Source organism: Tubulanus polymorphus, chromosome 10 (genome assembly GCF_964204645.1).
Source record: "Tubulanus polymorphus chromosome 10, tnTubPoly1.2, whole genome shotgun sequence".
NCBI classification, from domain to species: Eukaryota; Metazoa; Nemertea; class Palaeonemertea; order Tubulaniformes; family Tubulanidae; genus Tubulanus; species Tubulanus polymorphus.
Window position 1 is genome coordinate 13495830 of NC_134034.1, and position 24755 is coordinate 13520584.

The 24755-nt window shown below is 38.2% G+C and overlaps 5 protein-coding genes across 8 annotated transcripts in view; 3 read left to right on the forward strand and 2 right to left on the reverse strand.

Moving 5' to 3' along the window:
* Nucleotides 1-24755, forward strand: part of LOC141911667 (biogenesis of lysosome-related organelles complex 1 subunit 1-like) — an 83573-nt gene that overhangs the window by 52276 nt on the left and 6542 nt on the right. The window lies entirely within an intron of this gene.
* LOC141911712 (pyridoxine-5'-phosphate oxidase-like) lies at nucleotides 328-5118 on the reverse strand. 3 transcript variants are annotated; one of them, XM_074802724.1, is made up of 7 exons: nucleotides 4975-5118; nucleotides 4331-4487; nucleotides 3310-3409; nucleotides 2224-2277; nucleotides 1756-1884; nucleotides 1280-1350; nucleotides 328-1129 (listed from the first exon to the last, which is right to left on the reverse strand). In XM_074802724.1, exons 1-7 carry the CDS (start codon nucleotides 5078-5080, stop codon nucleotides 964-966), a joined length of 783 nt encoding a protein of 260 aa, XP_074658825.1. In that variant the 5' UTR covers nucleotides 5081-5118; the 3' UTR covers nucleotides 328-963. The 3 variants fall into 3 exon arrangements, with proteins under 3 accessions (XP_074658825.1, XP_074658824.1, XP_074658826.1); XM_074802723.1 differs by lacking the exon at nucleotides 2224-2277 and adding an exon at nucleotides 2546-2617; XM_074802725.1 differs by lacking the exon at nucleotides 2224-2277.
* Nucleotides 6490-14942, forward strand: LOC141912116 (glutamate receptor ionotropic, kainate 2-like). 2 transcript variants are annotated; one of them, XM_074803336.1, is made up of 12 exons: nucleotides 6490-6572; nucleotides 7923-8024; nucleotides 8741-8908; nucleotides 9393-9641; nucleotides 10493-10710; nucleotides 10802-10855; nucleotides 11129-11347; nucleotides 11879-12016; nucleotides 12442-12546; nucleotides 12676-12825; nucleotides 13219-14030; nucleotides 14414-14942. In XM_074803336.1, exons 2-12 carry the CDS (start codon nucleotides 7934-7936, stop codon nucleotides 14652-14654), a joined length of 2445 nt encoding a protein of 814 aa, XP_074659437.1. In that variant the 5' UTR covers nucleotides 6490-6572; nucleotides 7923-7933; the 3' UTR covers nucleotides 14655-14942. The 2 variants fall into 2 exon arrangements, with proteins under 2 accessions (XP_074659437.1, XP_074659438.1); XM_074803337.1 differs by lacking the exon at nucleotides 6490-6572 and adding an exon at nucleotides 7235-7283.
* LOC141911645 (cysteinyl leukotriene receptor 1-like) lies at nucleotides 16148-17200 on the reverse strand. Its single transcript, XM_074802635.1, has one exon. It carries the CDS (start codon nucleotides 17198-17200, stop codon nucleotides 16148-16150), a length of 1053 nt encoding a protein of 350 aa, XP_074658736.1.
* Nucleotides 18718-20955, forward strand: LOC141912315 (uncharacterized). Its single transcript, XM_074803557.1, has 4 exons — nucleotides 18718-18877; nucleotides 19451-19599; nucleotides 20340-20500; nucleotides 20902-20955. The coding sequence occupies exons 1-3, from the start codon at nucleotides 18721-18723 to the stop codon at nucleotides 20373-20375; spliced, it is 342 nt and encodes a 113-aa protein (XP_074659658.1). The 5' UTR covers nucleotides 18718-18720; the 3' UTR covers nucleotides 20376-20500; nucleotides 20902-20955.

Sequence of the window (24755 nt, forward strand, 5' to 3'; positions counted from 1 at the left end):
GAATAAAGGGGGTCTTGGGGTCCACCCCAGGAAATTTTTGAAAATTTCGTGCAAGCAGGCACGTTCTGGTGCAATCTGAAGCCGATAGGTAGACTGGTTCCTGTTTATAGGTAGACTGGTTACCGTTTACTTAGCATGTATCGATTTTATTTTGCTAATTTAAAATGCCATGTGCCGACATTTGAAAATTGGAAAAAGGGGAACCCCCCTAGGGACGCCCATGGATAGGAATGAAGAATGACATATTTGTAACAAAACCATCAATTTCCTCTGCCATTCATGCAGTAATCAACGAAGATAAGAGAAAACAATGGATAATTCGTAAAATAATGCAATGTCATAACGTCGACTATATTCATTTCAACATGGCTACAATGGACTACACTATCATATCATATTGAGTTTAATCGATTTCACTATTCATATTTCAGTTTATAAATCAATTTAGGAGTTAGGCTACACCAAGCCTCTATACTTTCATGAGCCTGATGTCATCGCAAGAAAACTGCCGCGTCGTAAATTCCTGCCTGATTAGCTCCAGTGCCCCAACCGCAATAGAAACATGGGGTACCAATCGGTTTGCCTATTGTATAATCGCTGAGGCAAATACACGGATTGTTCGTGCTAAAAATGAGACCTTATTCCTTTCTGATTGGCTGATAATGACCGTCGTGGCTAAAAGAGTACCATAACTACAAACTAGAATCATGCAGGGTTTTCTGCTGTGTACGAGACTCGCATAGACATCGGGTTCGAATCCCTGCCGACGGAAGGTGGCCTACTCTGTGAAATCAGGTTAAAATGGAGGTATTTAGATTAGGATATTATGCGATTTACTCAGATCACGGGCAAAACTGAGGAAACTAAGACTAAAACTACGATTGAATCTATTTAGGATGAAATATCTTTTTTCAGAATGGATTTATATTTCGACGCACGAACTTCGGTCTATACTTCGGTCGGTCAAGGGGACAGACGCTCGAATAGCCAGCCGTTTTCGCCCACGTGGGTCAAGGTCGAATCGATGATCTCGCCGTCTGCTCGACGACGGAACACGATGCGGTCGTGCAGACGGTTCGTTTGTCCCTGCCAGAATTCGATCACAGTCGGTTTGACGATGAACCCGCCCCTGTAAATAGAAACAAATTATTTTAACTTTTTTGCTGCATCAGTCCACCTCAGTTTATCGTTATAACTCTTCGTACACACACCAGACAACTTCTTGTCTCTTTGAGATTGCATATTTTGGGAATTAGAATAGATTATATACTCAACTTACCAATAGTCGGGTTTAGGCACAACTTTATCCTTGTACTCTTTGGTTAGTTCATCATTTTTTTTCTGAAGCACCTACAAGAAAAAAACATCAAATTCACAGAGCCATCGGTTAATCAACGTGAGTTAAGTCCAAACATATCATTATCCCGATGGAAATTAAATTCTCATAGATGCCTACGATTTAAGACCAATCTAAATTAAACCATCTTTACTCAATTGAAAATCTAACAACTAAAGACAAATTGTTAAGTCTTAAGACTGCTTTTGGACCTAAGGCACAACTACACAACCGGGCCCTGATTGGTTTCAGTGAAGGAAAGATGGCTGCCTCCATAAAATCCCCTTAAATTCACTAGCCATGGTAAGTAATTTGATGATGACCGGGGATTTATAAGCCATCTTTTCAGGAAAGGTCTAAAGATCAATTCAGTAGTTATGAAGTAAGCGTCCGTATTTTCAGTCGGGTTTTTAACCTACCTCTCTATTGGGTATAACCGTACTCTGATGGCTCACTGCGGCTCCTATTTGACTAGACTGTGGACGACTGTGGAAATATTCACTGGATTCCGCCTCTGATAGTTTTTCCACTTCACCTTCGATTCTCACCTGCCGAATAAAATCTGATTCATTTTGAAATTTGATCCACGGAATTTTGATCCTCAAGTCTAGGAACTATTCGTTAATAAAATAAGAGGGCAGCTAAGCATTTTGTGAGACTGTTCCTGGCAATCATGGGGGCAGCCAAGCATTTCCAGGAACTGTTCCTGGCAACCAGGGGCAAGAACATTTGCGGGAACTGTACCTAAGAATCAAGAAGCAACGAAGAATTTAATGGAACTGTTCCTGGTAGGTATTTATAGATAGCAAAGCCTCTTCAGATATTATATGGAGGTGGTTGGCGGCTCTGAGGAGGAAAAAGCAAAGCCTTGAATCATTCATACCTACCGATCGACTCATTGGGTCCCAATAAAAACAAAGCGAAGCAAAGGGATTCGATAACTGCAAAATCAATAAACAGACAAATTAATTATTATCGAAATCAATTAAATTATGCCTGATGATGGCTAATAGGTTTTAGCAAAACTTCATAAAGACTAGGTAGTCTTCATGAATTTTTGTTTAAGCCAAAACATTGCCCAAATATATATTAACATTCGAGAATTGTCCTTTTGGCTGAAATCATTGTGGGATATCTCATCTCGATTGAGGTGAATTTTCAGTTACGATCGTGAGTTCGCGTTCGATTACTCAACAGCCCTGTTGTTACCTGACGACACCACGATTCACTGGGATCATTTACCGACCAGTAAAACGACAAACACGCTAACGGATTTTCATCCTTCAAAAAATCGTGTAAATAACAATTCATATATATCAACCGTCGTTACAAATATTTGACGTCAAAATGCTTATAATCTGAGCTAAGATTGGTCTGATACCATATTGGTTGTATAACCGATCTAACAACTTAAGACCAATTTAAGCTCATTTTTGTGCTATAGCCAATCTAACAACTTAAGACCAGTCTAAACTCATTTTGGTTCTATAACCAATCTGACAACTTAAGACCAGTCTTAGCTCATTTTGGTTCTATAACCAATCTAACAACTTAAGACCAGTCTAAACTCATTTTGGTTCTATATCCAACGTAACAACTTAAAACCAGTCTAAGCTCATTTTGGTTCTATAACCAATATAACAACTTAAGATCAGTCTAAACTCATTTTGGTTCTATATCCAACCTAACAACTTAAAACCAGTCTAAGCTCATTTTGGTTCTTACCAATTTCACAACTTAAAACCAGTGTAAGCCATTTTGGTTCTAAAACCAATCTTATAACCTAAGACCAGTCCCTGCCCGTGTTGGTTCTAAGACCAGCATGCAGCTCAGTTTTGTTTTAGACCATCTATATAGTCACAACTGGTTCCACGAAAATGCAACTTTTAAAATCTCTACTTGTTTGAAAATGAAATAGACCCGACAACGTTCGTATCAACGTATCCCCCCCCATAGTTTCAGGATTTACTCACCAGTTCTTGAGCTTTACGACTGCCGTAATTCGTATAGAATTTAAAACCGTTGTCGTCGAATCCCTTGAGAAGCACCATTCGAGCAGACGGCTTCCCATCTCTGTGAAAATAGACACATAAAACATCAGATTGATTGATTGATATTTGATTTACATAGAACATATACAATGATACAGAGAAAAGAATTATCAAATACAAAATGAGAATACCAATTTAATACATTAAGTAGGAGATGATTCTATGAATGACTGACCCAAAGCCTCAAGGCTGTATCACGAAAGCGAGGGCCATCCCTTTACGAAAGGAATTAATATCATCAGACTTCGGAGAGAAGGCCCGGGGCTGGCGGGCCAAGTGGCGACAAGACTATTGGGATCTAATTCCCAGAATGAAATCGTACCCCATTGTGAGATTAGGTAGTCCAAGGACAATACGGCATATCGACAAATTCAAGTTCTTGAATTACTCGTTTGATGGCACTAGTCAGAACTAAGCCTAGTCAAAGGTTAGTATCGGACTACAGTACTGAGCTCATCTTGATTTAAGTCTAATACAGAGCCGTTGATCTATGAGTAACAGTAAGATCATCTGGCATTCTGACTAATCTTGATTGTAAAGGCGATCTAACGGTTTAAGACCAAAGTATAACATCCTTTTGGTTCTATAACCAAATCGAAGCACATTTCATTTCTATAGCCAATCTAACAGCATAAGACCAGTTTAAGCACATTTCATTTCTATAGCCAATCTGACAACTTAAGATCAGTTAAGCTTATTTCAATTCTATAGCCAATCTAACAATTCAAAATGGGTCTCAAAATTTAAGACCATCGCCTAAAGTGAAACCAGGGGCCGGTTCCATAGTCGCAACTTAAATCCAAAATTGGTCTTAAATCTTAAGACTGGTCTTAAGCTGTTAGATTAGCTATAGAACTAAGATAGTCTTAGACTTGTCTTAAGTCTAAGCCATGACTATGCAACCGGCCCCAGGGCCTGAAACACTGAAATTTCACATACGTACTTGGAAGCAGTAGCTAATGTCATCGCGTTACTCTCTAGTATTTTATCACATGAGCACGCCTCTTCAAACCATGCAGTAAACTGTTTTATCGGGTCACGAGATACTAAATCGTTGATGTCGAATTTCTCTTCTTTGTTGTGATACGGCTTTCGCATTCCTGTCGCGTAGAATTATATAAATAATGCATTCCGTTAAGCCTGTTGTATGGTTAAAGTTGGGTAAAAGTGCAGATCCACACCTCACGTGATTGACGCAATCTGCTGCATGACAGAATCCAGGCTAAAATCTTTCTAGTGAAGATATCTTAAATTAACCAGTGGCAATGTAGGTCTACTGAATTACTGAATTTTGAATCTGAAACATTGATATTTAATGTAATTGATTGAACCGTTTACGCGGAGAGGTGTGGATCTGCACTTTTACCTATAGTTTTTACCTAAAAGTTAAGACCCATCTGAATCAGAAACACCAACCCCTGGGAAATTTAGAGTTACATAACATGTAAAAAGGAATACCCTATTGTAAAGCAGCAAAGCAACCGGGTAATGGCATGCAATCTAAGGGCCACAGGGGGTCTACAGGTTACTGACACAAATGTTATTATCCACTAATTTAATATGGTACCTTACTATTTCTTAACTTACCAGCGACATTGAGCGACATGTTTTCGATTGTGGAAAATCCCCGGCGATAAAAACTACGAATGACCCAGTTACTCGTAGTAGTCGTTATCTTTCGTAAAAATGTCATGTACGTCCTTCACTCCCTACTGAGATAAGCCTGCCTCAATAAAGTGAAAGTAATCACTTGATTTGTTTTGAATTTGTATCTCCGGCCTCGAAAGGAGGTGGGCTCCGAAAAATTTAGATTAATTTTACATTCAATTCAATTCGAATTTACTATATTACGCCTTACGTGAATGGGGTAGTAGCGGCAACGCTAATGTGGCAAGCGTGGATTGTTTTCCGAGTTGTAAAGTACACCCGCGGTCCCGCAGTGTATGATCTCTAGTGAGAGTTCTAAAGAAATGCAATTTGAGGAGTCAATTAAAAACTGGCGGTCGCCCGTATCCAAAGTAAGCCTCACAGCGCCTTCGATTTAACCAGAAATAACGTTCGAATATTGAGAAAGCGAATTTTCATGGGATATTTGGCCCATTAGCAACTGAATTAACAAATTATTTATGATAAATTAAATTTGACTTTCAAGGATAAGGAATTTAGTTGCGATTAAATAGTTTACTCAATATGATAAATTCGTTGCAAATATTCAAGCATTAAGTTAATTTGGAGAACACCGTCGCGCCGAAATAATGAGTAGAATTCATTTGCTTTATTCGTATAGGATTCGCCATGGGAGCTTTTGTGATGTTCATTCTGCAGGTGTCGGAATTCTCAGGCTCTGATCACTTCATGTCTCGATTCAAGCGTCTTGCCTTTCTCACAAAAATAACAGATGTATTATACAATTTCCGAATTTCTCAAAATTTCAAAATCTTTTTGTATCAAATCAGGTTTTAGAAATGTTGTGAGTACAGGGCTAAACGTGAGTTATTTATTGTTAGATTATCTGATATTCTATTTCATAATTCAAATTATTTTTTCTTTTCAGTGTTACTATCCTTTTGATGTTATTCGATATGGAATAAAAACGATTGTTTTCTCTCGCAAAAAAGAATGAGTCCTTTTTTACCGAATATTACCTGAGGATTTCACTACAGAATTGCGTTGATCGAATCAACACAATTGACTAGATTGACCAGATTTATAGTGTTACCTAACACTGCACTTAGATTCATCAGGTTCGAATCCACACAGAGGGAGTATTACTACCCTCCCTACGTTCGTCCACCAGGAAGTTTAAAGTTTTTGTTACATTTTACATCATAAAAATGTACAGAGTAATTTCTCTAGCCGTATATTTCATATGATCAAATGCGTCACTTGTATTGTCCACGGTCAGGTCTCTTTAAAAATGTGATGAAGGATCCCGGTTTTTTTTTTCTTGAGAAGGTGCACAATCAAAAACCGGTTTTCATTATAACACCTGGGAATAGTGTATTGCCTGTTAAACCAGCTGTCTGCCTCTAGTACACAACATAAAAATGTAAAAATAAATTTCCACAAAGCGTTGCTGTTAGTATTTTTTCTCTCATTCGTTCGGGACCATCGAATACACGGATATTCGTATCGACGGATGAGAAGGTGGTGAAAGCTGCACAGACGATCCGTGGTTCGCTAAGGTAAGTACATAATCCTTGAGGTTTTGGATTAAACGTTTTATGTTTGTTTCAATCAGTGACTCTGTACATATCTACATAATTCAAGTGCAAAATGTTGAAACGATCGATTCGTCACTCATTGGATGACTCGGTTTCTGTGATCTTTATGCATCAGCGATTTTCCATGAACGCTTAATAGTAATTTCACCATCCAATGGCATCGTAACTGATTAAATGAAATAATTTTGTTAATGAGTTCGAACTAATCAAACCTGAGTGAGATTATTTACGCAGCAACCTGCTGCTGTATATCAGTCGTTTGTATAGGATTTTTCAATTTTTCAAAATCAATTTTGTAAACGATTTATCCATCGAATTCTCCTCCCTCCTTCCTCTCGTACCTTCCCCTCTATCACACCTCCCTCTCTCGATTCACCAACAACCTCAGTATCTGATGTTGTTTAATTGTATCTTGTAGATTGTTATGAGTAGGATTGCCGAATGACGTAGTTCACTGTAGATACAGCCGCTTCAAGCTGTAGCGGGTGAATCTCACGTCCTCTGTGCTGTTTTATTAACCGATTAACTATGTGAATAATTGAAGTCTATTGAATGAATGCCTTATGCCCTGGTTTTTTTAACAAAGCTTCGCTATAACTGTCAATCTGTTGTCTGCGCTGGTCGATGTAGGTCCCTGCGCTATATAGTGTATATAGGCTCTTATAGTTCAAGGTACTGTTTTTCATATATGGTACATACAACAACGTATAAAGATGTATGCACTGCACTAGGTTTTTTTTCTGAATGAAGATATGCTCTAATGTTAAGCAAAGGCGTGTCCGTTTAGAAGAACAGTCGTAGTTTAGTAGATTCACTTGATATCAAATCGACTCAAATCACTGTCTTAATTTCAGCTTCAGATGACTTACTGATATCGCATCTCAGAGCGCCTGATTTTCAACAGGTTTACGATCCACTTTTCTAAAAATCCTGGATCTGTCCCCGTAGACCTACATATAGAATAAATCAATCTGAAAAATGTGAACGGCAACCCGCGGTGGTGGAATTTTTTTTGGGAATTTTTTCCCGTAGTGGATTTATCGCTATAATGCGTCGCCGTTTGATTAGAGCAAGTGGCTCGCTAATTCAGTCTCGCGGCCCACCGGGAACTATACACGATAAAAACCATTCCATTAGTTGATTGTAGAAACCACAAAAACAACTAATAACACTTAATACTTGTATCTATCGTCTGGTCTTTAGGGACGTAATCGTACTCATTGCCATGGATAATATTAGCACAATTAAGCTGAAATTATAAATGATCGTGTATACATGTATAAAATGCATTAAGTCCAGTTCTTTCGACAGGAGAAGATGCCATGGAAACCCTACGTTACTCAGTATTGTGGCTAGTTCTGTTTAGTTGGAGTTTTCTGATGACGGCCACCTCGGCGAAGACGATGCGAGTCGGTAGGTTTTTTTTACATATTTCGCAATTCGATTTTTTTTCGATGTGATTCTCAGACGTCGAATTGCTTCTATCGCCTGAATATGCAGTGAATTTGCCCTAGGGTCGTGTAGGGCTAAACAATTTCAGAACGATTTTCTATCGATTTCATAGAGATAGGAAGCTTATTCGAAAACCAGTCTTGTGTTAAATGTTTTGAATGTTTTAGTGTTAATACGTATGGATTGGCTTCTATGAAAAAATATCTCTATTCAACCAACAAATCAATTTTTAAATGCCTCGATTAAATGCAATTTTAAATCAATTTATCGAAAACACCTGATGTTGTTTGTTTTTGACGCCTTTACAATTTATTACATTGATTCCGGTAAATACTTTATAGTGTTATTTAAGGGTTTCTGTGTGAATCGATTTTTATACGTCATCAATATTTGGGTATCAATATAGCAATAAGAGTATTGTAAATAATGGCTTTAGTTATGTAAATTGAACTCGTGTTTTCTAATGAATTTCAATTTCTTTATGATATTGAAATTGCAATCGTGATATTGTGCTGTCGCTTGTGCACTACGTCATCAGTATTTGTAATTAGAAATGATACTCACTTGTCAACATTGGCATTGATTTTGTAATTAAATATGTTTCATGACTCATATATTCTACTCAATGAACTATCACGTCATCAAATGCATTTTTCCAATAAACTTTTATTTTACAGTTTGTATCGTTACTGATGATTTTGAGAAATTGCAAGAAAGAGTGGAATATTTTTCGACCGCCATCGCGCGAGTTCAAAGTCGAAATAATTCCCCCAAACCGTCTATCAATTTTACCTTCGTCGATGTCCGGTCAGAAATCAGGACCGGATTCGGTCTCAACGATAAACGTGAGTTCCATGTTTGTATTTTATGAAAATCAAAACCTAGACGACCCACAGTACTGTGACGAGGGACGTTTTCACGACGAGGGAAAGATAATTTTGTCTATAGATATTCACAAAAGAGAAAAAATGAAGACATTTTAAAAAACGTAGAAATGTCATTCAAAATCACGTATAAACAAGAGATTTTTGATATATCAAAGTTTCTAAATGTGTCCAGAATTTGGATTTTTTTTGCGAAGTTCAGCGGGTAAGATACTATTAAAAAGAAAGTCTAATTCATCCCCTTAAATATTGTATATTGAACACATTCTTTCCTTTTTGCCCAAATGATTGTTAGAAAATGTTTGTACAGGTAAACGGGTAGACCTAATTCTAAACTGAAAAACTAGTGTCCCGTGCCACCCGATTTATTGGCATTGTTTGCGACATCTATAGCTGCGAAAAGGAACTACGTATTTTCAATAAAATCAGATTTGAAAATTTTCAGTAAAAACAGTACTGCAAGCAAAATATGACGTCACGATCGGACCACCGGTAGATTATTTTCAAAGATACTTAGAAACAGGAGAATATTTCGTCGTCGGCGCCGGTCTTCAAGCTAAAGCTTGTCCGTCTAATAGTAAAGTGCACAACGTTCTGCCGACTTTGTATCAAGCGATGAGTCTGGTTTTTAGTTTCATTAAAACTTCAGAAGACACTCACTGCCGTCGTTTCATGATCATCACACAGAATACAGGTACGTATCGACGAACAGTAGGCTATATTCATCACCATATTGTACCGGCGATATTCAACATTTAACCACACCAGTGTAAACGAACACTTTGATGATTCAACCAAAACATTTGAAAACATCGAAAAATCATTATCAAGGAAACTATGCTCATATATATGATAATGATAATGATTCTTAGTTGAAAACCAAAAAATTCGGGATTTTTTTTTATAAACATTAACAGTTCGATGTTTAAATCTTTCGGTTTTTCTATTGTGTTTTTATTCACGACAAATTGCGAAATTCTACCTCTCACCCTTCATCAGATATCGCTTAATTCTTCTACGTCTTACCTCGGAATTACTCGGAGTAATATTAGACTTCACCTTTCAGTTTTATTACTCCAAGTTCTTACTCTGTTATCCCTATACTCTCTACTATTTAGTTATATACGTAATGTCTAACCTTTCACTGTTCAGATTTATGTCAAAGGTACCCCTTGTTGTTTTATTACTAGTTATGTTTAGTTTGCGAGGCATAGCTTCCTGCTAATATATATTATGAGTTTATCATAGTTTACGAGTATTTCCTACATCTTTCTGTTTCTGGTTATTCCAGCTGATGTTGGCTGTTTAGTTAAGCCTCAGACACACTGGGCGCCCAGTGTGTCCGGGCCTTTAACAACAATCGAAACGTTCTATGATTTCATTTTGATAACCGCTTTAAATCAAAATCGTCTACGAAGTTTAATGATTTGAACTAGAGGTTTTAGAAATGGTCTTGACGCGTAGGCCCGGGCAAACTACATACTGTCTACGTCATTATCGTATCATTATAAAACCCGAATGCGATTGGTTGTTTCTCTTTTTCAGGTGAACTCGATGATTTTCTTCGCGTGTTCGAGTCGTACAAAAAGCGGTTTAGCGGGAAACCCTGTTTCAGACATTACCCGTTCGTGATGGATTGGTCGAACTACCGCTATAATCCGAGTCACCAAACGTATAAACAAATGGAGGCTTCACGAGCTCTTGGTATATCGCACATTATTGTATTCTCGAGAATGCCGAACGCGTACCACCCGTTCGAGACGGTAAGTATAAGGAGATCTCTAAAATTAGGGATTTCATGGACAGCATGAAGTATACACGTGGTTATGAAGGCTATTTTTGATTTTTTTTCAGGCAACTAATTTTGATATGAATACTTATCTTTATCGCTGGCTTCATCTAACATATGTGAGTATTCCTTTTTCGTTACACAGTAGCGACGTTTAGATTCATTTCTATGGTACATTTTCAGTAACTAAGAAAGTAGCGACGTTTAGATTCATTTCTATGAGCCATTCCCAAAACTAAAAGAGTAATGACGTTTTAGACTCAATTCTGTGAGTCATTCTCAAAACTAAGAGAGTAATGACGTTTAGACTCAATTCGATGAGACATTTTCAAAACTAAGAGACTTTATGTTTGTGCTAGTATTGTATGATAACTCTTTTCCCTATCGTTTAGGATAATGTTCCCTACACGGATTTAGCAAGCAACCACATCTCACAAACGAATCCATCGATGTCATTTCTAGATATGTTTAACGACGATCTAGTGAACACGTATAACCTGACCAGATTACCAGCAGACGATAAGACTCGTGATTATGGATTGTTCGACACTCTTCTTACTTTGAATAAATTCGCCGAGCGACAAATTGAAGAAAAATCGGACAGGTTTTTTGTATGTGATTTTCGTTCCTGTTCTCTTTATATCTTTGACGATTCTGTCGAATTATGATGAACTACTAACGATGACCTTTCCGTTCTCAATAACCGCAATGATTCAGCAGAATTATGATGAGCTACTATAATCAACGATGAACTTTTATTCTGAATAACTTAAATGATTCGGTAAAACTGTGATGAGCTTCTTACGACGACCTTCTCATTCTCGATTTCAATGACTTCCCCATGGGGAATTTATTAAAGGCCATCCCCGGAATCTTCGGTCATTTTTGGTAAGATAATGTTCAGTTAACTAATATTTTAGCTTAGCATTCTATAAGTATCGTTGTTATAGGAATATGAGGTAATAATTTTTAGGGGACTACAGTGTTATAAACCAGCTGACAATGATTTGCTTCATCAGGACCCAAAATCAAACTGAAGTATCTAGCCAAACCTTTTAAATGCGATGGGGTTATTTACTCCTAGCTCTCTCACTGAACGCTATTCCGTTACAAAAATGTCCGTGTCTTACTCGATTGTATAGGATTCTAAAGTGGAAGTTGATGGTTTAAGCGGTCGTTTCAACTTCTCGCTGAAGAACTGTCTCGAGTCGCCAGCTGTTTATGTTTGTGAAACAAACGCGGATAAAAGTGAAACTAAATGCGCGAGGACTGAATTAAAGGTACGTTAAAATCGAAACCAGCTATTCAGAATTTCACTTCGGACAAAATAAATTGCGTCTTCTACGATGATTGAGTCGGTCTATAGCTTTATAATAAAGTCAACCTCCTCATTATCAATTAAAATATAATATTCTGGGCTCGGTTTTATAGACTGGTATTACCTTTAACCTGGGGACTAACTTAATTGATAATGAATTGAGTTAGCCCCCGGGTTAAAGGTAATACCAGTCTATAAAACCGGGCCCTGAGGTTTCTGAGTGGGGGCATACTCTTCCGTCTGTCAGTGGAGATTTCCGTACAACCCTAGTTCAAATATTTACCTACTGAACCAGAACTCTCCGCTGGAATTACTAGCGATTCCCGACGGTTTTCGAGAAGGGTTACATAGTTCAATGTTCATTGTTGTTTTTTTTTTCATGTTTAGTACACAGATTGGAATAAACTCGAGGAAGGCGAACCGATCAATTCTATTCCAAGTCAAGGTGTCAGTGTATTATCCGCTAACCTCGGACAAATACTGATAAGACTGGTCAGTATAGATATATGAATATAATTCGTATTTCTCGTCACTTCTTAAACGCAAACTCAAAGACGCAGCTTTTAAGACAGTTCCCCGGCCTTACGTATTTCATTGATACCGCTGTTTAATTTGAAACAGGAACCGCCGTTCTTTATGAAACCAAAAGATGGAGACCTAACCGGATTATTTTACGATTTACTCGAAGAATACAGGCGTTTACTGCGTGTCGAGCATAACTACTTCACATACGCAATAAGTGAGGATCTATTCACTACGTTGGAAGGCTTTGTAAGTATTCATTTTAACGTAACGATATCACGGGTGTCCCCAGGATTTTTGGGGAGTTCGTTTTTAGGAAAATAAGGGGTGTCGCGGGGTCCTTCCCCGGAAAATTTTTGAAAATTTTGAGCAAGCAGGTGCGTTCTGGTAGACTGGTTCCCGTTAAATTTGCATGTATCGATTTTATTTTTCTAATTTAGAAAATGCAGATCATGCGCCGACGGTCGTCGACGTTTGATCATTCAAAAAGGGGTTCGTTCGAAGTACCGAATCCCCCCCCCCCCCGAATCGCCCATGGATATGGAACTATAGTGAAAATGGTCTGGTGGAAAAAGTCAGCGCCTGGTACCCAATTCAACATCCGCAACAAGGCTATGATCAGTTTGAAATTTTGATTTCCAGGGGCAGGTAGCAGCGGGCGGATTTGCCATCGATTTAGAACGGGACATCGACGTCGACTTTAGCGACCCGATCTATCCTGCGTCGCTGCATCTCGTATCGAAGTTGCCTGCAGTTGAAAAGAATCGCTGGCAGTTTCTAAGACCGTTCGTCAGCACGTTGTGGCTGGTCGTTCTTGCGACGGTATTCGTCATTAGTATATTGCTGTCTTTGTTGACGTTTATAGACTACACAACCGACACGATCTCGTTGGGGGACAGTTTCTTCTTCACAGTGGCTCAACTCAGTAGCGGCAGTTCGGAGACTAATCCCAACGCCATTCCCAGTAGGATCCTCGTCGCCGTTGTAATGTTTTTCAATATAGCCCTATCGGCCGCCTATACGGCCAATATGACGGCGTTTCTGAGACTCAGAGCTGATGATCAACCGATAACGGATCTCAGCGAATTGATCGAAAGGGGCGAGGGTAATTTCGGCGTTATAAACAATACCGAAGTTCAGAAAATTTTGTCCAAAGCTCGGAAATTTCCCGAAATAATGGTGTGGAACATAATACGCCGGACCGGTCACATAGTGCCGGATTTAGAAACGGCCGTTGAAAAAATTGTCAACGAAAATTTTATATTGCTAACCGACACGTTGACGGCGCGGTACGCCGTGGCGCAGAGATGCGATCTAATCGAGCACGGACTGAAGCAGTTATATGGATTACGGTTCGCGCTCGCGTTGCCGGAAGGTTCATTACTAAAGCGTCCAATAAATGCGTTAATCGCCACCGTAAGAGCGAGAGGTCTGCAAAAAACTGTCGAAGATAAGTAAGTTAGGAAATGATATGGTTGAACCAGTGGATAACTGGCATCTACGATGTAACAATTGGGCCCGGAGTCTTCCGATTGTTACTATATAGGCCTGTATCATAACCATTGGTAAAACACTATATCCGAGTTGTGATGATAATCTATAGAGAATTCCACAGTAATAATAACGGAAAATAAAGTCCGAAAATGTTTCGTCTAAACGCCGAATAAATCGCGTCTAGCTCGGAGAAACATTTTCGAACTTTATTTTTCGTCACATAATTCTATCTACATGGTAACTCCAGCATATTCTCCAATCAACTGATGGCCCCGGATTATGTAATCGGATTCGGTATTCACTTTCTACGCGTCCTATGTCGTTTATTCATGTTTTTTTCCAGGTATTTGAAACGTCAGTTCAAATGCGACAATCACGACAGGTGGTCGAACGAAATATCGGAGACTGAACCGTTGACGTTTTTTGAAATGTCTGGTGTGTTTTTCACGTTGATTATTGGACTGGTCGTCGCGTCATCGGTAGCGGTTATAGAATATTTGGCGTTGGTCTACAAAAGAGCGAAATTGCAGAAAAATGCCGGCAGCGACGCAGGCAACCTATCACCAGAATCTGAACCTCTTTGAATATCATTTATACATTAGACAACGTGTTGTCTTGACTTTCGACTGTATTACCTTTGTACGACTGTGTCAATACAGTTAAACCCACTTTAATTCGGATCATTGGTTTAATCCGAGTTTCAATCTAATCCGGATAGGCCAGATCCATTTCACGGGTTGATTTATGGGGTGGCTTTGGGCGTTCGAAAACATATGAATTGACACCCAGCGATTCCCGGAAATTGCATCTTTTCTGGTTTATTTCTCCAAAAGTATCTAATACCGAGGGACGAGGCTCTAGTAGCCCAACTAGTGGCCATTTCATCCGAAAAATACCTTTTCATTTCTCCCGAACCCCAGCCTTTCAATTTTCGTAGATCCGCACCTGCATTTTATACATGAATATATGTAGCGTGTATTGCTTAATGCGGGATTTCCGATAAAATGGACTCACGAATCAAATCGATTCCCAACGATCCGAATTCAAGTGGATTTATACCACTGTAGAAGTTCGATTCTCAGGTTTGAAGCTGTCTCACTGTTTTGAGAGTAGCTGCTATTCACAAGGTCAGTGTTCACAAACGGGTGATTTTCAGGGACGGATCCAGGGTTTACACTTATTCAAATGGCTGAAAGACTTTCATATTATGAGGTGAATTGATGGGGCTATAATCTGTAGTATCTACGGTGGTGCTAACGCGATAATGGTTACGATTCAGATTTAGGCTTTATATAAATGACAAAGTCAGTTTTCCATGGACTAATGAAAAATTCTTCAATGTCATTTAAGAATAAAGAAAAGAGGATATGTGAAAGATTTTCACCTTGTCTTAGGCCTCTATCAGCTACAAAGTATTGTGAAGTGCTACCATTAAATTTAACACATGATTTGATGGAATTTTACATATTTCTGACCACATTTAAGAAATTTCCACTAATATTATCAGCAATTTATTTCCACTGTAACGTTATCCTACGAATCGAGTCGAAAGCTTTTTTTAAAATCAGCAAAGGCGCAAAAAGTCTTCAAAGATACAACTATACAACCTACAAAAAAGATTTAAACTCTTTCAGAGGCTGGATCCAGAAGTCAGTAATCCAGACTAGTAATCTGGCGAGTCGCGCGTGTTTAGAATCTTTAAAACTTTTCAACCGTACAATGTACGTAAACTGTCATCCTCGCTTGCCAGAGGTCCGGTATCACTCCCGAACTTTAAAACCTTTACAGCGTACAATGTACGTAAACTGTGTAAGAGATACATTTCACACATAATGGAAGACCAAATCACTGATTGTTTTACTGTTTGTGACTATTAGAAAATAAATGATTCTATTCATTGTTTTTGTTTATGATTTGATTGTCTGCGTGTGGGGGATGTTATTGAAAGGAATCATTTTATGTATATCCCTTCCACGTCATGGACTCGTACAGGATTTGTTTGCAGTGAGCGAACTGTTCGCAAAAATGATATGAGAACAAGCCACGATTTTTTTATGATTGAGAGACATTACGGATTTTAGTGTTGTTTTGCAGCGATGCAGGGCCTGCAGACGAGTTTACGAGCTTCTTGCTGATAGAAATCTAAACACGCGATATAAACGACGAAATTCAAACAGAAATTCAAATCTTGAACATTCGTCGCAAACAGTGCGTAATAAAGAACGTCGAAATTCGGTCCACTTCCGTATAGGGTGTGAATGAGGATCCGAATCCAGAACATAGTCCACAAAACACAAGCAGGTGTCACCGTAACCAAAAACAAAACCGATACCGAAATCAAATTGACGAGAAATCGATAAGATTTATCGTCTGTATGTCCGCCATGTTTTTGTATGGCCTCACTTCCGGTAGCTCGACGAGTTTTGATCAAAGTCGAGGCGATCACCACGTTCGATATGATCACAATAAAACACGGTATCGCGAACGTGGTGATCAATTCCACTACGATCACTATAATCGTGCCGGCTCCGAGCAGACGATCGAAAATCAAATCACAACTAGTGCCTTTTTCATTCAGATCATACCCGAATACAAACGGCGATCGACCGATCATTGCTATGATTACGATGGAACAAATGGCAATTATCCGACTGCGAGATGTGATCAATCGTTCGCGTTTCAGCGGAAAATGAATCGCGACGCATTTCTCTACGTTGTACAACATCAAAGTCCACGTCGATGTCGCAGACGAAATGTACCAAAGATACCGAAATATTTTACACACGGCCATGTGAGTGGCCAAAAAGTCGAAGAATACTTTGCCGTCCGTGTATTCGTACAAGGCGTTATTCATCCAACTATCGGTCAGACCGTTTGTGATTAGATTCACCAGATCGCTGGCCGCCAAAAACGTCAAATACTGCGACGTCGATTTATCGCGTCTATTCATACGTGGGAAAATGATCAACGATAAAACGTTGCCTCCCATACCCATGAAAAGAATAAACGGGAACAGACAGGCTCGGTAGAAATTCATAAAGAGTTTTACATTATCGGGCGGCCTCATCACGACCCAACCATCGCCAGTGGTTTTGTTAATGACGGCGGTTGTGAAATTATAATCCAACATCTCGTATCGTTTCGCATTTGGCAACCGGGTAATACTGGCTACGGCGCCGACGACGGTAGACAGTTGTTCACGGTTTTAATGTTTCCATTTCAAACTTACTACTTCAAATGCTCTTTCGTGACTGCGAAAACAAATGAGGAAGTCAAATTTCAACAACATACAAGATGGATCGCGTGCATAGTATGACTGAATCAGTCTCACCAACTTGAAGTGAATTTATGAGAAACTTCATCGATTTCGTAATGAAATCAAAACAGCACAACCGCCACACGCAACCGCTCTTTCGTGTTGTCGTTATTTTCAGTTCTCTCAAGATCGATTTACGATCTTCGTGCGATTCGGGTGTTGAAATGGGACGTTCGTTGACAGACATCAAAATTGGATCCGATACCGATTTTCTATAGCACGCGTCGCATAGGTAAACTAACAAGAGCGTTAGCACAGCACATACTTCCATTGCAGGCTAAACATGGGGCAGTGATGCAAGTTTATCAGAAAACCACTTTCATTTCCTCAACTTTTTGAAAAGCTTAAGAAATTGCCTTAGTAAGATAGAAACCCGCTATACATAGATTTAAAAGATCTAAAAAACGAAATACATGATATTTCGAACCCTCACTAGAGATCAACGTCAGGAGTACCTATATAACTACTGTCAGGTGTTAAAGCTGTTTAAACAGCGATCAATCGATGAAGAAGTAAATTGATGATGCACTTTCGGCATCGCACGAAGTATCTTTTTTAATCGTCTGAGCCGAACAAAAGTCTGCTCGCAGCTCAAAGCATTGACCAAATGTATTTCTTTTCTTAATTTGGCTGTTCCATAAATTTCCTTGCACGAGGCAATTTCATGATTCTGATATTTGAGTAGAATATTTCAATTACTATTTTTTGTAAGTAAATTGTTTTAAAAATTCAAAATCATCAATAGAAGATTGATTTGTTAATAAAAAGAACTGGCGTTCAGCAATTCGAAGGGAATGTGGAATTGGCCACCTGCCTACCTATGGTTTGTGTTCTATCAACGTGAAGTGGGAAAAACGAAGGCATCTGCGTGGCATTGTTTTGTGATGTGCTAAACGGGTACAATCACTAGTAACAGATGGTAAACGGAATCGTATCGTGTGACATTGGAGAGAACTCCCATTTTCGGTGATAGTGAAATATCAAACCACTTACTACAGAATCGATAGAAACTGCTGGTATCGTTACCATCTGATTCCTAATGACACCAGTTCAACTCGCGACGTGGACTTCATTTTCATTTCGCTTCGCTTCGATCGACACAAACCTTAGGTAGGTAAAACTCCGCAATATTTTTCAAAATTGCTTTCGACCGAATTTCTTTGAAAGCGTCCTGGACAAGTTTCTTTTATTCCAAAAAATCAATTTTCCAGAAAGTAATATATCAGAGTTAGACCACAGGATCCAGTTCCACAGTTGTGAGTTAGATTTAACTCTGAGTTAAAGTTAGTTCATTTTCAATGTTTTAACTCAGAGTCAAATCTTAACTCACGACTATGAAACCGGGCCCTGATCATACGTGCATTTCAGATATGCGGTTGTTGCTAGTATCAGGTGTTGTGTGCTACGTTTTGGTGACTATCGCCTTATCGCAGTCAGACGCTACAACTGAGGCTCCTAGTTCATCTCACGCCCCCATTGATGATTCATTACGTGAGTAACTATCAGATTCTGGACTGTGAATCTTTTTATCGTTTCTTTGTAGGAATGTATTCACAACAAATTCGGACAGTACTACATAATCGGGAATATATCATCTTATGTTTGGCCAAACAATATGCCGTATTAGGCCCCCTATCATTAGAGATTTTAGTCGGCAGTTTAACATTAACTTTCTTCATGAACCCCACCTGGAAAAAGTCCTGGATCCACGCCTGCGTATAGATTTGGTTTTACCCGAATATTTACTTGCAATATTGTCTAATCGAAGCCGTTTTTTGTAAATTGCACACCCTAAGAATGTCTTGTTTGATGTCAATATTCATTATTTCTATGCTTAAATTACATTTTGTCTAAAGCTTTATTGTTTTTTAGTAACAACAACAACAGGGCCAGTTGCTCAAAAATTGGTAAGAGTTAACCAGTAGATAGTGTGACTTCGTGACAATCAAAAGTCCATTATTACAATGGTATTTATCCACTGGTTATCTTTAACCACCTTTTGAGCAACTGGCCCCACCAGATGTATATCACACGGTTTGTGTTTAACCCGTTTCTTATTTCTAGAATGGGTAGTTGTGGGCATTGTCGGTTCTAGTAAACAAGCCGTTTCGCTGGTACACGATCCAAAAACCAAGGAAGAAGCTGAGAAATTCTGCGAGGAGAAAAATGCCGTATTGTACAACACAAAACAGGATGCATTACAAACTGACTTGGTAGTTAGATACATAGGGTAAACTCATCTCGTACATATCTATATCTATATGCGATAGAAGATCTCTCCAAGTCTATTGATGCAGAGGAATGAATTAAATACATATAAATAAATAGTAATTAATTTTGATAACTTATTATCCTAATAACCTGAACAATGAACTCCAATGGTCTCGCTAATCCAATGCCTTTGCAATCATTGCGTACTAAGAATGATAAATATGAATATCGTGAATTTTAGAGTTATTAGGATATTGAGTTATCAAAATTGATTACTATTTATATTTCTGTAAATCATTCCCCTTATTAATGTCATCATAACGATAATTGCTGTAATCATGCAATCATTTATAATAGTCTACCATCCAACTGACTCTATGACGTCTAGAAATCAATCTTTGGGCATTTTTGGTTAGAGCTTGGCACCCGGGCACGATTTTCCTTCTTAACGAATACCCCGTATTTAGCGCCCCCTATAGGCCGAAAGTGAAAAATCCCAGAGTGGCAGACATGTGTTTCAAGGTTGGGGGAGTGTCACCTTTCATTTAAGCCCGGGTGCCAAGCTCTACCCAAAAATGCCCAAAGATTGGTCTTGGATGGCTTGACTATAATTTATACTTTTGATTGCGTTATTCGATCTTATTTATGTTAATTTTTGATTGTTAAACTTCGTTTTTAAACTTCTGTTATTGTATATTAGAGGATTTTGGTCGTACGTATCATTTTTTTTCATGAATTTCAGTCGTGGAGGTGGTATCTGGATCGGCACTGGTTATAACAGTTACCGTTGTAACGCCATCTACGACGCACAGATTGTAAACACCGCCTGTAACAACAAACTACCTTTCCTATGCGCCCAGACAAAACCGATCTCAGCACAACCCGGCGAAGGCGATGGTTTCCGTTAGTATTTTCTCAATATACATTCTCTCTCGCTAATGTTACTTCTGATATTCAAGTATCTGTTATTATGGAAATACAGTCGAATTCCGTTATAATTCCATGATACTTTCTAATACCACCGCTTACTTGACGGAAACGTTTTTCCGAAAACAAATTATCGCACAACTCATATTCAATATCATTCTTTTAAATGGCATTTCGTAAATGACGACTTTTTCTTCATTGCTCCCCTATAATGGCATTATAAAGGATATTCACTGTACGTTTTCATTATTGAAGACATTGTCACCCTCGAATTTAGCTTGTTACAAACCGATAAATTTGTATGCTCATTTTCCTTCTTATTTCAAGGTGCGGTAATTTATAATCTATTTCTAGTCAAAACGAATTTTCTCTTGTAGAACATAACGGTGGTAATGGGAATGGCTTGTTTGGCAAAAAATAGGCTCAACGTGATTCGTCAAAAAACCGTACAACTGTAAATAAGTATGATATATTATATTCAATAAAGTGTTCGTATTGAAGCCACACATCTTTATAACAAAATAAGAGTTAGTTTTAATTAAAATTTCAAAAGCTTCGAGGCTTTTTTTCGATGTTTTATGTTGGAGTGAAATTCTTTTTCATAAACCGATCTACGATTGATGTATTATTTTCAAATTTCGAGAACCTCTCTCTATTGGACTCTGGAAAAATACGTCAAAATCTTCGTTGGTTCTAGGATTTCCTCGTAATTTGCCAGCAAAGTTATCACGGTCAACGTTTAAAATAATGGGCGAATCAAAAGTTCAATTTTAAAAAAGCTGATCATAGAATAAACAAGATCATTTGCTTCACCCGCAAATGGAGAATAACAGAAATGTCCCACTCTCGAAAGCTACCGACTTTTCTATCAAAACTATTGATAGTGTTCCACTTTTATAAAATCTTTTGTTATAAATCGTTTTTGTGACGTTGATATATAATGATTATAGATGTAGTTGTGCGCACGCATTATTTCAAATACTCGTAGTTCGGTTCGATGTCGGAACATTGGTTTTAAATATAACGACCACTCACTTCCTTCAACTCGTCTTACTGAAAGGTCGCTGAAACACTATGCAGAATACCACCAGCGCAGTCGTTGAGTTGACTGCTTGCGAGCAATGGAAAAAGAAACCTATCAGATGGGATTTTAAGTTCAGCGTATTGGCATACATCTATTTCGTTGGACCGGCGACGATTTTCAGTATAATATTCAACAGCTTTACCTTCGTAATTTTGAACACAATGAAAAGTCGTTCTTATTACTTAGTCAAAGCGGTAGCGGTCAATGATGTTCTGTACTCGTTGTCTGTATTCGTCATGTACCCGCTTAGGACTATTCATGTTTACCGACTTCTGGGAGATATTGTTTTTCGTGTGGATGACTGGCATTTTGGAAGGGCATTTGTTAAAGTTTCTCACGGATGTTATTACATATTCTTGCTCACTCGCAACTGGTGTGTTTTCTTGTTGAGTTTTGAGAAGTGTGTAATTGTGTTGTTTCCTTTGAAATCACGTCTGTTTTGGAATAGAAAAGTTGTAAATTCTCTGTTAGTTATCATACACCTCGGTTCAGTAGCCATGTACTTTCCTCAACTCGTCCCCAGATCTCCTTTCTTTTTTACAAAACCATGCGGTGAATCAGGACCGACAATAAGTATGAACAAAAAAGTCAAACTATGGCATTTTCCAGAATTGCTCTCAGTGTTTCTGAAATGGAACAAAGCGATATTGAAATGGCCGGAATTCATATTCGGGGTTTAGATTCCGATGACATTCCTGTTTATAACAAACACAGCCTTAATCGTGATTCTCCTTTTTAAACGCACGTCACGCGGTAAGATGCTGCAGTCTGCGCAAAAAACCGAAATCAAAACGGAATCGAGTTCGATAGAGACACGAGTGATGAGAATGGTTGTAACAGTTGTGTCTGTTTATATCGCATGCGAGTCAGTGTTTCTTATTGACCGACTCGTATCAGCGGGTTACATAAACCTGAAGGGCAGATACAAATACGGAATGGTCGTCCGGAAAACGGGTATCGGACTGACTGTGGTCGATTCGTGCGCTAACTTTCTTATCTATAGCATTACAAACCCAAATTTCAGACAAGCTGGCACGAAACTATTACAGAGCTTTGTCAATCGCCTGAAGCCCCGCGCCCGCTGTCGATAGATTCCAGCGATTAGATTTAGTTTGAATATTTAGTTTGTAGTCTCGCTGTCTGTAGAATCTTTATGAAGGTTATCCCCATTTCAAGACTGCAAAATGTCGTGTAATTATGAAATTTTGCACAGCTCTGATTAAGTGGTATATACTGCTGTGGGGTACATCAATTCGCGGGACATTTCCAATCAAAACACAACAACATCATTCCCAACATAAACTAAGAATTGCTTTTTGTATAATACATTTCCAATGGACGGGCAGTGTTCTTAGTAAAGTGTCATGTAAGCATATATTATATATTATCCGACAGAGATCTGTGGATGAAACTATATATAATTATTCACCTTGGTAACGCGAAGTTTCAGATATCGTTGGTATTAATTACGTGTAACGCAGCATGATGTCTGAAATATCATAAATATAGGCTGCCGAATACAGACTTTGAGATTCAAGTATCGATTTAAATCCCACGATAATCGGTCCATGGTTTATATGTATGGAAAAGTTGCGTAAAATCTGAAATATAAACTACAATAGTTTCGCCCGTTTCCCTTATTCAAAAGAATTTGCACCAGCTGACCTCTACCGTCCATTATTGAGAGGCTACCTCCTGACGAATTGCACCGATTTGTACCCATGAACATTTTTCTTTGTTTCAAAATATTCTCACAACATATCTGCCATTCGCTCACATACCAATATTGAATTTGATTATGTTAAGTAAGTTACGTATTCACACCAAAAAAGGAGTTCATGATAAAGAAATGTTAAAGTGACAATCAAAATATAGCTGGGGCAATTTAATAATTATTATTTGGTCAAGAAACTGCTCCTCGATTGAAATCGGTATTTTTCGATAGGAAAGCATCAACGTTTGATTGTTGCTAAAAACTTCATGAAACGGTTGAAAGGTTTTAACGTGAATCATATTTATTTTTATACAACAATTATAGAAAATGCCAGATTAAGTGCTTGAGGAATTAAAATGTAAGTTCCTTAAACACGACGACTGTATATTAAAAAAGACCAATCATAATGGACGTATAAACTAGGACAATTTACTAATGTTCATATATACTCATTTATCAAAAAAACTGCAACTCTTTTTTCCGATAGGACCTTTATCACATCGCATACTGAAAACTACAACTGCGAAAAAGTTGCTATAAACTAAACTATTAACAATTGAAGAGTAATAACATGATGATGAAGATGTATGTTGTTTTATTATTATGACAACTATTATTTATCATATAAGTTCCTCATGAACAAACACGTGAACTGTATTACAAAAACAGTTCAACATAAGATGCATTAAACTAGAGATAAAACCTAGAATACACTCTGAAAAGACTAAGATTAACAAATCAATCTATAATTTCATTTTCATTGACTTTATTTTCAATCATTGTAGGCTGATATGGATAACAGTTTATATGTAATTATTATCACAAATCATTCAAAGCTATATATGCTCAACTAAGTATGAAAATTATCTGAACTTAAGTTCACAATGTTGATATTATATCTCAGTAAAGGTGCAACTCAACCGACCTATGAGTCAAAACTAGCTGGAGTCTTCGGTGGTCACTTCTGGATGGTAGGATCTAGATGACTAATGTATCTCATGCTGGGCCTTTCCAGATTCATCTTTAGCTGGAATAAGAAAAAGAATGATTTTCTGTAGTCACACAATTCTTTGATTAATTGTAATTGACATGTGTATCAACTTAACTTTCTTAAGATTGCCGAGCATCCCTTTTTCATCATCGTATGGTGTCATCTTCTTAATCATGGTGGGCCTGTTCAGATTAAGTTTACCTGAAATGAGTTTAAGAACGACATTCGGTAGTTACACAATTCTTTCATAAATTGTAATTGTCATGTGTATCAACTTAACTTTCTCAAGATTGCCGAGTTCAGTATCGTCTTGTTGTAGCATCCTTTCATCGTTATCTTCTGTCATCTTGGGGCGTCGTCGTCTTCTGGGGGAGTCCTGAAATGAAAAAAGGAACAGAGATGAAAACCTGGTACGGAACAAAACTAATGTCCGAAAGTGTCG